The 14881-nt window shown below is 42.6% G+C and overlaps 1 protein-coding gene across 16 annotated transcripts in view; it reads left to right on the top strand.

Annotated features, from left to right (window-relative positions):
* The window catches only part of ARVCF (ARVCF delta catenin family member), a 444623-nt gene that overhangs the window by 184632 nt on the left and 245110 nt on the right, over positions 1–14881 (top strand). For 7 of the 16 annotated variants that reach the window (XM_090062546.1, XM_090062544.1, XM_090062539.1 and 4 more), the window contains 2 exons: positions 10041–10140; positions 14382–14626. The exons of 2 other annotated variants lie outside the window; for them this stretch is intronic. In XM_090062546.1, the coding sequence (XP_089918672.1) occupies positions 14411–14626 (216 nt within the window). In that variant the 5' untranslated portion in view covers positions 10041–10140; positions 14382–14410. The remainder of the gene's footprint in view (positions 1–10040; positions 10141–14381; positions 14627–14881) is intronic. 7 more of the 16 variants (XM_090062536.1, XM_090062534.1, XM_090062537.1 and 4 more) reach the window with 2 other exon arrangements.

Raw genomic sequence — 14881 nt, 5'->3', positions numbered from 1 at the left:
GGGGTCACTGTAGCTTCTTGATTTACCCAGTTGTATGAACAAGGCATAATGTTATTCTCTGAAGGCTAGATTTAGCCGTCAATGCAGCTCCATTGAAGCCAATACGCTAGTGTGAGAGAGCAGGACGGGGCTCTGTTTGGAAGACTGCTTTACAAGCGCTAAGATATTTGCCACCGTGAGCGGTGAAGTTAATTGGCAGAGTTCATGACATTGTTTCTGCCCCTCAGACAGGCAGCTACCTTCTGGAGCAGGATGCTGCTGTAGTCTGCAACAAAGACTGTTCTGCTGGCAATGTTACAGAGACGTTTATGTGCCAGAATCCATCATATGGAATGATGGGTCTCTATGAGACTGTCATTAAAATGTATCTGTTTTTCCTTCCTTTTATAAGTGTATGCATGCACAGACTGATTATCTGAGACGTCTAGTGGGCTGAATACATTTGCTTCCCGAAGATACTATTTATTAGTCCTCAGTGGTATAGTTGCCTTGTAAAACTAAAAACCTGCAGTGAGTTTCTCCCAGGAACACTGGATTGCGTTTACGGGGCCAAGAGCAGAGCTGGAGCAAACGGATTCTACTGACTGAATGGCATGGACCCCCCCTTGCCCATTCCCAACTCTGAATTTGCCCTTAAGAAAACAAGTAATATAACTGCTCTAAATATGTATTTTCACTGTAGTGTCTTGGGCTCTTAAAATTGAGTAGCTTGATAAAAAAGCCAGCTGCTTTAGAATGGGAGAAGTGAAGGTAATGGGTCTTATTCTGAGCCCACCTTCTTTCTATGCCAGTGTAAATCAGACTTTGGTGACACTAGTTGGGGTATAAAAACTTGGCCCTATTTTTCCTTGTTAGCGAGACTGAAATAAGGGAGAGTAATGCTCCAGTTAGTAAGCAGTTGATAAAATGGGTTTGATTTAATAGCTTCAGGAATCACACATGACTATTGAGCTTTTTCCTGTCTGAGGTATTACTTATGCATGTTTTCAGATCCTTTATGAGGCCATAAAGCGCCCACACGTCCCACTGGGTACAAGAGGGAGACGGTTGAACAAGATACCCATTCAGAGGAAGAGGAGAAAGAATCTTTCCCCCTTTAAGCCATAAGTAAACCACTAAGGAGAGGCTTGTTCTGAACTCTGCAGGACAATGATTTTCCTGGCAGTACAAATGTGTTTAGTGGAAGAAAACACTATAGCAGATATTAATGATTTGATTCAGATATGTAAAAAAAAAATCTATTTCTTTTGATGCATTATTTTGTATTACTCCCATAAGTGTTAATGGGAGTTGCCCTCATAAATCCACTGAGAAAAGAGCCCTGGAAATAACAAAACATTTGTTGCTATGCTGTTTTATTGGAGTTAGACTTTCTTCCCCTGTAATCTACAGATCTCATTTAGCTGCATGCAGCCCTGCACTTCTGAAACATTAAAGGAAGGAAATCTCTCAATAGCTTGAAATCAAATTATCTGTCTGCGTTAATCTACATGTAAAACAACTGACCCAACCCACTTCCCTTGAATCCAAATAGTTTTACTGAAAAACAAAGCTGGCTTGCGCATTTAGGATATAAGAATTGAGTAGCCTTGTGATTTTTGTCTGCACAATACTATTTATAGCACCAATTAACTTCTCATCACTGAGATAAGTCGTTTGACACATCTGTTGCTGAGCTCAGGCATATTGCTCTGTAGGGTCACAATTTGATTTCTTCCTTTCTCCTCAAATTGAGCAGTGAAATAGCCACTTTCTAAGTAATATCTCCTGTATTGACTTGAATCCAAGACAAGCTTTTTTCCCCATTCAGTGGGGAAGGGGGGAAGCCCCTTGTCTTAGAGTACAAGGTGGACTAGTGGGCAGGCAGCTGCCCTGGGTTTAGCCCTGAGCCCAGGTCAGGGTTAAGTGCCAGAGCTGCAGCAGCTCCATGTCCTTCACCTCTGCCTGCTCCAGTAGCCTCTGCCCCACTCCCAATTTACTGTCCGTCACGGCTCTGGCTCTGACTCCAGCTCCAGCTCCGTTCCCTCCCGGGTGTGGATGCTCCAGCCCCTGCCCAGCCAGGCAGCGGCAGTGGTGGCAGGTCTGATCCCAGTTCTCCATGCCTGGGAGGCAGTGGAGACAGAGCTGTACCTGATGGCAAGCGAGATGGGGGGCTGAGATTGGGGATCACAGGTGTGGGGGCAGAGGTTGTAGACCAGGGGTGGGTAGTTATTTTGGCTGGAGGACTACTTAATTAGTTTTGGTGTCGTCTTGAGGACCACATCTCTCTCTTTCTCTCTCCCCCCCACCTCCCTGGAGCTGTAACATGCTCCAATTTTTTTTCTCTCCCTCCCTGGAGGTAGCATGCCCTGATCCTCTCCTTCTCTCTCCCTCCCCCGGGCTGTAACATGTCCCAATCCTCTATCTCTTTCCCTCCCTCCTTTCCCCTCACCCCCTCCCTGGAACTGTAGCACATCCCAATCCTAATCCCTGCCTGGACGACCTGCTGGCCCCATCTGTAGTTTACATCTCCCCCCACCTGACATGGCGGAAGCAGCCCTGAGTGGGTACCAACCTCAGCTGTGGACATGCCTGCCAGGTTCTGGGTGGGGTTTGGGGCATCCGCCTGGGTCCACAGCTGATACCACCACATCAGCACTGGGCAGAAGCAGTCTTACTCACCCACCCTGTGCGGTGGAAGCCATCCTGCCTGCCTGGCACCACGTGGCAGCCAGAGTCACCTGCACCCACAGGCTGGATCCCTTGAGTTGGTGGCCACCCACCCATACATTCAGTTGGTGGACCTGATCTGGCCCACAGACCATATTTTTCCTACCCCTGTTGTAGATGCTTTGGGCGCAGGCTATAGGAGAGACAAGTGGGGGTAGGCAAGGGGACTGCCTGCCCCCTACCACATACCCCTCTACCCTGCTGCTTTCCCTGCTGCAGTAGTGGAGGCGAGGGACACATTTAAGATGACCCTCCAATAATTATATTCTATACATGGAAAATAATAACAAATTTATAAATTTGCCATATATAGAATCTACTTATTGGGGGTCATCTTAAATTCAGAGTCACCTGGGATTTGGGTCAATATGGTATTACTTTAAATACTCTGGCTAATATACCTGTTAATTTCAGAGTTTGTAAAACATGAAGCAGGCTGTGCTGGCCTAGGTAAAGTAAGTGAGTAGCTGACCTGCTTCTTTCGGCGTGCCTTCTTTTAACTGCTCCATCACAGCTGCATCTTCTACAGAAGGCTGAGTGTGAATCAGCTCTAGGCTCTCCCAGTTCTGCTGTTAACACTGCTTCATTGCAGAGCAGATATCCTCTACCCAGGACTGCTGAGATTTGCTCCCTGCTCAGGCATGGTTAGAATAGTAGCTTCTTGTTTATAGGGAGACTCAGACCATGATGACCATGATAATGTTTCTTTTTGGAATTGTAGCTCCTTTAACCCAAGCCAAAACTTTTTGTGGCCCAAAACAAATGGGTGGTACCAGTTTGAGATAATCATCTAAAACAATCTTATAAGTATTTAAATATGAAACATCCTTTAATATTATCATGTCTTGCTCAATTTATAAAAAAGTTGTTTGGCCACAAGCATGCCAATATTGATGAATCCCTGCTGCCAAAAAAACTTTGGGAGAACTGGAAAGTGCACTGGAGGCTATAATGCTTTTTCTCTTTGGAGTAGCCCTCAATCCAGGAATAGACCTATTGATCTTGGTGAGATTGCTTGGAGGAATAAACCTGTCAAGTAATGAGTATTTCCGTTGACGGTATGATCAGATCACATTCCATTGGAGTATAATCCTCTGTTGAGAGCATTTGTTAACATATCCTAACTCATTTTCCAGAGTTCATATTCCTTGAATTGCTTTTGTTTTATAACACTGTTTGAAGGAAAATATTTATATTGTACTGGTATTTTCTACCAGAAAAAAACTTTCATAGATAGCGAGGAAGTGGCTGTCTGTTTATAGAAAATGGCCGAATCCCATCTATTGATGTCAATAGGAGCAAGATTGGGGTCACAGGAAGTAATGAGGGCTATGTAAACCTAGCTTCTGATAAAAAGCAAGCGAGAGAATACTTGGAAAACTGAATATACATGAATCAGCAGGGGCTATAAAGTGGAATCCATTTTTAAGCAGAGCTCCTTATTGATTTCAGTGGGGCAGTCTGTTTAAAAATCAATGACATGTAACAGCCCAAGGGTGGAATGACATGAATTCCAGCATGTTAAAGGAACTGGTCTAAGAACTTGCCAAGCCACAGGAAATCAAATTTCAGAGCACTGAATGAAAGGTACCAGAAAACTGAAAAACAAGCAGACGTGCTGCCTGTGTCCCAAGAGGGGAAGCAAAGAGCAATTGTATCAGTTGCATTTTTACAGTTAAGTTCCAATAGCAAGTATAAAATTCCCTCATAATTTTAATTTTAGAACACAATATTTTAATAGAATGCAATTTTAATTTTAGAATGCAACCCCTCCCCTACATTTTTCAAGTAGCTAGGAAATAAAGAATGTTTAAATAATAATCACATGTTTATTTAAAAATAAAATCTAGGAACAGTTAATTAGAAGTTTAGTGGACCTGGGCAGTGCAGATTTAAAGCAGTGGTTCTCAGTTGGGACTCCACTGAGATCCTTTCCAGCGCCCCACAGGGTACCATGCAGTGTTAGCACTGTTAGGTGTGCAAACATGGTTCACAAGGTAAACCTAGAGATTTCAAATAGGAATCCATAGTGTGAAATATATTCTGACCTGTTGTGATCTTTTAGAGTAATTTGCTACAGAAGAATGGCTCTAGTAATTTTCCATAGTAACCAAAAAAAAAGAGTGAAAACTAAATTGGCATTTCTGAAGAGCACCTTGAGTCTGTCTATAGGTGCCTTGAGCCTAAGATGGTTGAGAACTATTGATTTAAAGTAAACTGAACATGCTGTTTTTCACAACAACCTACTTTAAAAATGATTTAAATTGGATTAGAGGTAAATATTATCATGTGGACTGCAAATAGTCAGAACAGCAAATACCAAGCTGTAGGGAGAGTATTAATTGATGACTGCCAGGATTTGTTAGGTGTCTTTGTATTTATCATCTTTAATAATGGGAGGAAGAAAGAAGTAATCAAAGCAACTCTCAGCTGGTGCTAAATGGGAAAGTGTTGCAAGTATCAGTCACAAAAAAATAGTTTTAAAACTCCCAACAGGATTAGAAAAGCTAGAATAAAATGCAATGAAATTCTTGTTAGCAAAATGCACTAAGCCCTTGTTATAGAGGAGTAGTGTTGTGATGTGGTTCCCAGATTAATCTAAGTGGGTGTGTCTACATAAGACGCTTTACCATGCAGTAATATACTGTGCAGTACAGTGTCACTGTCCACACCTGCGAACCATTTACTGCACAGTAAATTAGTCTACTGTGCAGTTATCTACTACCTGCTAGTAAACTAACTGCACAGTAGATGCTGCTCAGTAGCACATGTGTAGATGCTAACGGGTTTTGCAAAATGTACTAAGCAGAAGCGAAACAGCTCTCAGCCAGCCCTGGGCTGCTTGGGGAAATCACCCAGCCCAGAGCTGGCTGGGACCTGCTACAGAAGCGGGACATCTCCCAGCCGGCCCCTGGCTGAATGGAGAAGTCCTGCTGGGTATGAGGCTTGTCCTCCATGTGCAGAAGGCCAGGAGGGCTCTGTAGCAGCAGCTGTCTCTCAGGCCTCTGCACATCAAGACCCCTCCCGATGTGTACGGGGCAAGAAGACAACTACCGCTGCAGGTGGCAGAGCTCTCCTGGCCCCGTGTGAATGTGGATGAGCCCCATGCCCCCTGCCAGCCCCCGAGCTAGCACCCCAGGGGAACCTGAATCTCCCCCTGGCTGCTGCAGGTGGCCAGAGCAGGGTAGGAGCAGTTCTGTACTGGGAGCAGATTTGCTCTCAACAGGGAGTATGTGAAGCCTTTATAACACTGATAGCATGTATAGATGTGCCCAGTGTAGACTTAGGTCTAAGTTTTACCAGATTAACTGTTTCAGCTGGTGTGGTTTGTTTCTTTTTTAAAACTAAAACTGTTATGCCAGAGAAACTTTGGTGCGGATGCAGTCATAAGCCATGGACATATGTTACATTTGCATTCAGAGAAAAGCTTTTCTTCCAGCACCAAAAGAGAGCTTTGTAGGTGTTCAAGAGATTTCTTGCAGAAGAGAACTGGCTCTTCTTCAAGAAGTTAAATCAGATACCTATGAAGAAGATTTACTTCCCAGTATCCCAAGGATGTCTGATATCCCACAGTCCTCTGCTCTGCCTTCCTCCCTCCAAAGGAGAAGGGAGAGGGATCACTGGCTCCCTGATAGCCTCCTCAGGGGCAAGCTGTCAGGGAGCCCTGTGAGGACCCTGCCTGAAAAATTTAACCTACTCTCACCAGTCAGCTGCTTGGAGGGAGGGGAGACATTCTTCCATGGCAAAACGTGAAGCTTTCCAGCCAGGGGACTGGCATATGCGCTCCAGATCCCAGGCTGTTTTTCTACTGGAAAGAATTTCAGATAAATTCTTACCAGTAGAAATGAGTGTCTGTATGTGACATGGTGTATGGGTGCCTTAAATTGGTATAGCATATTTCCGTACCCTTGCTGCAGTAAACTGCATAGTCTATTGCTTTATTCCTGACAGTGTAGTTGAAGTTGTCCATCTGCAGTGTGCTGCTACAGTGTGCTGGGAAATATCTTACGAAAGAAAACTTACAATTAAAACATGTACAAAACCCTAATGTTGAGGTCTGTTGAAGTGGTAAATAAGGTCCCAGGGGGACCAGCAGAGTAACCACAACTAATGCCACTTAAAATGGGAAGAAGAAGCAAGAGGCAGGGGTTGTTGTGGGTGATCCCTTTTTTTGACCACCTGCGTGGTTGGGATAGACTTAGACAAGCTTTTGAATGCAATGCAATTCATGGAATTGCAATTCATGTTATATGTAGGACAATCTGGTATCTGCAGGTGTTGCATTAAGGCAGTGTGTGCACTACAGTGTTTTTATACAGTTGTTTTTATACCAGTAGAAAGTGCAGTTTTACCAGCCTGACTGCATCAACTCTAGGAGTGCTTTGTCTACATATTCCTACCAAAGTGCAGTGTTTCTGGTGTAGACCTGACTTAAGTAACGTACAGTAATGTTCTTAATTACAGTACATTACAGTAATGTTCTGGTAAAACTTAATGTTCTTGACACCAAACTTTGGGGCAAAGCATCCACGCCAGAAGATGACACCAAACTTTGGGGCAAAGCATCCACGCCAGAAGATAGGCGGGTGATCCAGGCTGACCTGGACAAGCTCAGCAAATGGGCAGACGAGAACCTCATGGTGTTTAACACCGAAAAATGCAAGGTTCTCCACCTTGGGAGGAAAAACCTGCAGCATCCTTATAGGCTCGGCAGTGCTACGTTGGATAGCACTACAAAAGAAAGAGACTTGGGGGTCATCATTGACCACAAGATGAACATGAGCCTCCAATGCGATGCTGCAGCTAGTAAAGCGACCAAAATGCTGGCTTGCATCCATAGATGCTTCTCGAGCAAATCCCGGGACGTCATTCTCCCCTTGTACTCGGCCTTGGTGAGGCCGCAGCTGGAGTTGCGTCCAGTTTTGGGCTCCACAATTCAAAAAGGATGTGGAGAAGCTTGAGAGAGTCCAGAGGAGAGCCACGCGCATGATCAGAGGTCAGGAAAACAGATCTTACGATGACAGGCTGAGAGCCATGGGACTCTTTAGCCTGGAAAAGGGTAGGCTCAGGGGTGATCTGATGGCCACCTGTAAGTTTATCAAGGGTGACCACCAGGATCTGGGGGAACGTTTGTTCACCAGAGTGCCCCAAGGGATGACGAGGTCAAATGGTCACAAACTCCTGCAAGACCGTTTCAGGCTGGACATAAGGAAGAATTTTTTTACTGTCCGAGCCCCCAAGGTCTGGAACAGTCTGCCAGCGGAGGTGGTTCAAGCACCTACATTGAACACCTTCAAGAGTAAATTGGATGCTTATCTTGCTGGGATCCTATGACCCCAGCTGACTTCCTGCCCTTTGGGCAGGGGGCTGGACTCGATCTCCTGAGGTCCCTTCCAGCCTAATGTCTATGAAATGTCTAATGTCTATGAAATCTTAATTTCTGTGTTGTTATAATTCATCAAAGGAGAGATTTTCTTTTAGTGCCTGTTTCATCCAGGGATCTCAAAGTACATTGCAAATAGAAATTCTTACTCTCTGAAGTGTCAGTAAGTTAAATACGATGATAGGCTTAGGACAAACAGATAAGTAGATGGAGTGAGTAGGCATAGGCGCGTGGGCGGCAGACCTGGGAAAAAACCCCACAAGAAAGCCAGCCCTCAGCTCTCTGCTCTAAGGACTAGACAGACTAGATTGCTGTTAAACATTCATATCTGTGCCACGCCACTTTGGTTTATCCAGCCAGAGCAGATTTTCATGAGTTAATACAGTGTGCTTTCACTGCCTTTAATTGAGAAGTTTATTAGGGAGATGATGCATTTAAACTGACTTGGAAAGTGATTATGTCTCAGACCTGATTATTAGATTGCTGCTGATTGAATTAATGAAAGTTCCTTGGAGCCTTCTGATTCTTGAAATCTTGAATATTTTGTATTGAAATTTTTTTTCCCGTAAGCAGTGAGCTGCAAGGTTTATTGACCTATACATGCAATACAGGGCTGAAATATCCAAAGTTCCTTCCCAAAGAGTCTTCCTGTTAGCATTTCCTCTACCCTTGTTCCCTCCTTGGTTGACATCTTGTTTCTCAGACCGCTTGTGTCTGCAGTAACAAAAAAAACCCCAACTAGCTTTTTTGTTTCTTTTGACACCCACACAGTGTCAGTCCATGCCTAGAAGAGAGCTATTTTGCAGTAGCTTTCTTTGTGAATTTCTCATTGCTATTCATTGGTTAGGATTGTCGCTTAAGGGTCAAATTAGAACTCGGTCAACCAGAGCGGCGACAGCGAGCAAAGCCAGCCTGAAGCTGGCTTCCCCTCCAAGTTCTGAAAATCCATTTATTTGGAGTTTGTTACATATGTTACGTATTTGTTTTGCGAAGGGTTGCTCTTTTCATTTGCAGAAAATTCATTTAGTTCCTCAGCCATTTGCTCTTAGGGTTTGCTTACCTCTCACTGCCTCCTTTCCTTCATCTTTGGCCACATCGTAGCACAATGATGTGATTTTTCATAAAATATTGATCGTAGCGTTGTATTTCCATTGTTTTAAAGAAAGCTACCTGTTGGAACGAGATGGATTTTCTGTTCCTGTATTCACTGGGGAATATACTGTAGTAAATGTATAACCCTTGACCCAGAGAAATTTTGGCTATAAAAGGGCACATGGGAACTGCATGTAGGTTGTAACTCCCATCAATCTACCTTTATTCAAGTTCCCCACAGAACACTGGATGGAAAATGTGAACCTGGTTGTAGGTTATAGCATGGTTTCAGATGTGGTTACTATTACTGGACATTTTGCTGAGGCCGTTTCTGGGTTATGGTGTCAAACTCTAGATGCCTAGTTTGACACTTAAATAAATGGCCTGGTTTTTATTCTCTAGAGTTGCTGAGTATCCAAATTCCTGCTGAATTTATCCTTCAGTTCAGGTGCGCAACAGCTCTGAAAATGAGGGTGCTTAATTTAGCTGCTGAAATATGAATTTGAGTGCCTAACATGAGGCATCCAGATTGTAAACATTTTGACCATAATGTTCAGTTTTGTACCTTTCTGAGTCTTCCTCGTGATTCGCAGTTTTCAGTTCACGTAGACCCCTCGCAGCAAACCTCTCCAAAAACAAGAAAGTGCACATGTTGATCTAGCTGAAGCTGCTTTAATGCCCTCAGGTTTTGATTCTTTGAATGTGGTTGCTATTTTGGGGGGTTTGCAGAAAATAGGCATTTTTTTTAAACTTTAACAGTGATACAGTATGGAAAAGGGAATATAGGAAATGACCAGGTTCTTGAAGCACTTATGCCACAATAACTAACTTTGTTTCTCCTTCCTCTCTGTTGTAGCTGGTTCTGCTTGAGGTTGCTGTCCCACACTCTACAGTTGTCTAGTCTTAGTGGGTGATGTCACAGCATCTTTAACATTCAGGCCCTAATAATCTACTTGGTGTGTATTGCTCGCTTTTCTCTGCATGCTAATATTGCATGGGAAATAGCATTCGTTCTTGTATATGTGGCATCTTCTAATGAAAATGTAATTACTATGTGCGGTGGTCCAGCTCCATGGACTGTGAACTATAGACTTTTAAACTCCTGTTTTTTATTATGTTTCTTTTGGTGCTTTCTCCCTTTCAGAAGCACATGGCTGCTGTACCTACACCCATGCACATTCATGCACTTTTATGGTCTGCCTTGTCTTCCTTCTCTTATTTGCACAAATGCAGAAGGATTCTTCTTACTACCCTCATCGTTATCTCCTGTTTATAGGGCACAATCTAGCAGGAAAACAGGTTGGGTCAAGACTGCAGAGGGGCTGGTGTGCATAGTTCTTTTATATGGGTGCTTGAGTGAGGTGAGCAATGTGTGCTGGGTTCACCAGCAGTGTGTCACGTGCTACAAGAAGCACCTTTTCCTGAGAAAAGGAACAGCCCTTGTGCTGGACGTTACTCTGTTAACTAAATGTAGCTTACTCGAGTAGCTCCTACTGCTCCCTGGCCAGATAAGTAATTAAAAAATCCTAAATCTGCCTTCACTGGAACATTCAGTCTGCAATTTCGAACACGTGACTAAATGAAGAATTCGCATAACTAAATCCCATCAAATTTCAATTGGAGTTTGGTGCCTCAGTCCCCTAGAAGACCCCAGGTAATACTTTTACTCTACCAGTGCTTGAGATTCAGAGGTCAGGTGGGAATTAGGACTTCTTTCACATTACCGAGCCCCTTGTATGTTTTACTCTACTATCTGGAATCCCTCTGCACAAATCCTGAACGAGCATTAGTTCTTAGCCCTGGCACTTTGAGTCTTTGTATTCACAGCAACAAAAGTCGTATGCATTTACCTTACAGTAATATCCAATACATGAGCTGACTATAAGTAGTCCCTTGGCTTTTTTGCTGGCTTCTTTGCATAGACGCGATGTTTATTTGTAGTGAGCACATAACTCACTTTACTTATCCTGATACTTTGGTTCTAAATATCACCAGTCAAAAAAAAGATAAATCTTCTTCCTGCAGGTCTATATCCCAGTTCCAACATAACACAGGAAGAGGCAGGACAAAATAGATTTGCCTTTGTCAGCCTTTGACACTTTTTAGGCAAGCATTTGCCATGTTTAGAGTAAGTGCCTGGAATAGCAGTCTTAGCAATAATCTTTACCTGGCTGCTATAATTTTAATATTTTCATTTATTTTAGGGTATTCGACACACTTTAATTTATTTACAAATGATAGCAAATTGCAAGTGGCAGACTGAATAACTAACTTCATGAGTCAGTACTTCTTTTTTTTTCCCCTAGTCTAGACTGCTGGTAATGTAAATGGTTGAAACACTGGGTAAATAATTGGAAATGCAATCAACAGCAAGCAAGTATTTATCTGCTAATAAATTATTTGAAATGCATAAGTCTGTCTTTGTCCAACCTTTCTTAAAAGGCAGTTAGTGGTCCTGCTGCTGTTTCTGCATAGCAATCAGGATTTTTATGGTCACTAATTGTACATCTGAAAATTTATACAGTTTATTTTCTGCCTGTGTTTCTCTTTGCACAGAGAAAAGAAACAAGATATTTATGGTCATAAGGAGACTCACATTTTATTTCCTGCCTGGAGGTCTCTACAATTCTCTAGAGATTCATGCCAGTTACAGAATCTAATATTTTTGGGTACTCTTGGTTGCATACCATCAACAGCTGTCTATACTTGTTCAGGAATTTTCTGAAGGGGGGAGATTGTTGTCATGTGTTCAGAAAATGTCTTGCAAGGTATATGTTAGCTCAGTTATAACTTTTCCTTTGCTATTAATGCTACTGCTGCTTAGTCAACAGTGGATGGGAACAAGGGGTAACCCCTCTGTTTTTCAGACCTTACTTGTCAGACAGTCCTCTTTAGAAAGAGAACCTGCACTCCCTGTTAGATCTGTGCTATGAGGGGAAAGTAGCCTTTTGTATTTGTTTAAAGTATGTTGCACCCCATTTTGGTTTCCTTCCCTTCACATCATATACTGGGGTCTGTTCTTTTCTGAATCTTCAGCCTCTGAATCTGCAAAAGTCTTTAATCTGCAAGAGACCCGGTCTCAGAATGGCTTGCTGGGATTCCTCCTGCTGGAGGCTGTTGCAGAAAACAGGAATAGCTTGGCAGTGTTAGTTTTCTATAGAAATTCAGCTTCAACTGTTGAGTTGAGGGACCAAGAGTAGCACTTGGACAGAACGCTTCATTTGGATTCAGCAACTCTCCTTTTCTCCTGTTGAAATCGCAGATGGCAGTTGTTCTGCTTGTACTCTGTGGACTACCGTACAGTCTGTGAAGCACTTTTAGGTGGTCTGCAGAGCTGCTTACAGGAGTGAGGTATCTGCCAGTTTTCCAACTGTGTTTTTTTTCCCCCCTGGAGGCAACAACCTAAGTGAAGTCCTAGACAGTTAAGATTTCTGAAGACTCTTTTGATCCATTAAATTAATGAAAGAAGTGCCTCTCTTCCCCCTCTGCAGCACATCTCTGCACTCAGCTTCGTGTCAGTTTTGATCAGGTGTTCATTTGCCGTAGAATTCAGCCGCAGTGAAATTTGTGGGTTAACCCACAATTGGAGAAGGCCCAAATAAAGAGGGAGAACCAACATATACTGTAAGAGAAGCTGATTAGAGCAGTGAGCGCTTCAGACAATGGGGGGAGGTTCGGTTCTACCAAAGTGTCACAACTGAGAAAAGGAAATAACAGTACAATTCCCGCAGTATTTCTGCTTCTAGTTATTACATATCTGATCTATTTCCATCAACAGCTGTCCTTAGGAATTAGGAATAATCTGTAAAACCACAAAAGTACACGATGGTGCCTTTTTGTAGATGGGTAGCAAAAAGGATTGATAGCAGCAGATAAGAACAGCTCCAGAATTGCTGATGAATAGAATGAAAGACCTTTGAAATGATGCATTAAGACTTCTCATTCATTAACTGTTGCCCTGCAAAAGATAGGAAACTTTCTTGAATTATGGAGAAAACAGAGTATTGTCACCTGAGCATTCAGGTAATGGGTATTTTAGGTAGTTTATTCCTCCAGTTTCGTTTCAGTAAAGGAATTTAATTGAAACCACCAGGGATCTCCGCATTATATTGTTCATAATTCTTTTATCAAAATATTTTGACTTCACATTCACCTGATACGTTTTCAAGGCCAGTGGGGAGCGGAGCTTCACACATCATGCACATATGCTGATAGGGCTTAAACTGGAACGCTACATAATCCTTACTTAAAAAGGGCATAGTCAGTGCAGACAGATCTCAAAAGAAACTCAGTTGGTTTGCTGTGTATTATTCCAGCGCAAGTGGAGACAAGCAGCCCTGTATTTTTCCCATGGAAGGTGTCTTTTTTACATTACTAGCAAGCAGCTGCATGACTGACTGCTGTGTATAAAAATTCTCATTGGCTACCATGCATACAAATACCCTTGTAATGAAACCTAAGAGAATGCACTGAAATCATGGTTCAAACAGCTCTACCTGTAATTGCGCTGTCTGCATTTGACAGCATGTTCTGTATTATAATTTGCCTCCCCTTCATCATTATTGCATGAAAAATAATTTCAAACTTGACTTGCTAAACTTCTTAGGGCCTTTCTACTTTTCTTAAAAAGGATCCTTCAAAATATTTACCCAGTTAGTCAAGTTACTAGGATAAATAGTTTCAAAAGCCACAAGCAATAAGGTTGTTGTCCAGCAGAATGAAGCTTTGCTGTGTGAAAACATTAACTTTTATTATCTGTAACGTCAAAGGCAGACATGAATAAAGGTGGAAGGAATGTTCTCTTCCAGCAGGGGGAAAAAAAGGAAAAATAATATCCTCTCTAAATTCATCTGAAAAGTATGTTTTTATTTGCACAGTGAAATTAGCTTTGCAAGAGGCATGAAAATCTCGTCGGGCAAATGCTACCTTTTTTTTTTTTAGTTTCAAAGGAATTAAAAATAAATTCTATCCAAGGTGAGCATGTGAAGTTTTTTAAACAGGGAAGTCATGGATTAGTTACTTCTCATTTAAAATCAAATCAGTGGTTGGAAATTAAGTCTTTTCAAAGACCAGGTGGAGTTTGCTGCTTAACATGAATGCTATATAATAGAGTAATTAATATGTGAATTTTTATTCTTAACCTCTGACCTGTGCCCTATTGCCCCTTTACCTAACCCTTTCCATTTGCCCTGGTCAGTTAACAGGCAGGAACATTTGAAAACAGTCATGGATGACTATGATATCAGGTCTGCTGCCAGCATTTTGGCATCTGTTAAAGAGCAAGAGGCTCGTTTCGAGCGGCTCACCCGCGCACTCGAAGAAGAACGGCGCAATGTCTCCTTGCAGCTTGAACGTGCTAATCAGCCCTCAGACCGAATGAGCATGTGCAACATTGGCAATGGTCAGCCACTGGCAACTGCGTGGCAGCAACTTGTCCTGCAGGTAACAGCCTGCTTATCTTAACCTGTCACTAAAATCCATGCATCCCAGAATTTTCCCATTTCAGACAGCCGAGAACATCTCCCCACTTCCCATCAGCATTTCATTCCATAGCATGTGTCTTGTTGTGAAACACAAGGACAGCGACCCCAGCATGTTTCACTGATTGAGTGATGTGGCACAGATTTCAGTACCTTGTTGAAAATGTTTTTTTACTCACTTCCTTTTACTTCTTGGGATGCAGTACTTTGGGAAAAT

Source organism: Crocodylus siamensis, chromosome 9 (assembly GCF_052110815.1).
Source record: "Crocodylus siamensis isolate JL-2025a chromosome 9, ASM5211081v1, whole genome shotgun sequence".
Taxonomy (NCBI): domain Eukaryota; kingdom Metazoa; phylum Chordata; order Crocodylia; family Crocodylidae; genus Crocodylus; species Crocodylus siamensis.
This window is presented reverse-complemented; position numbering and strand designations above follow the sequence as displayed.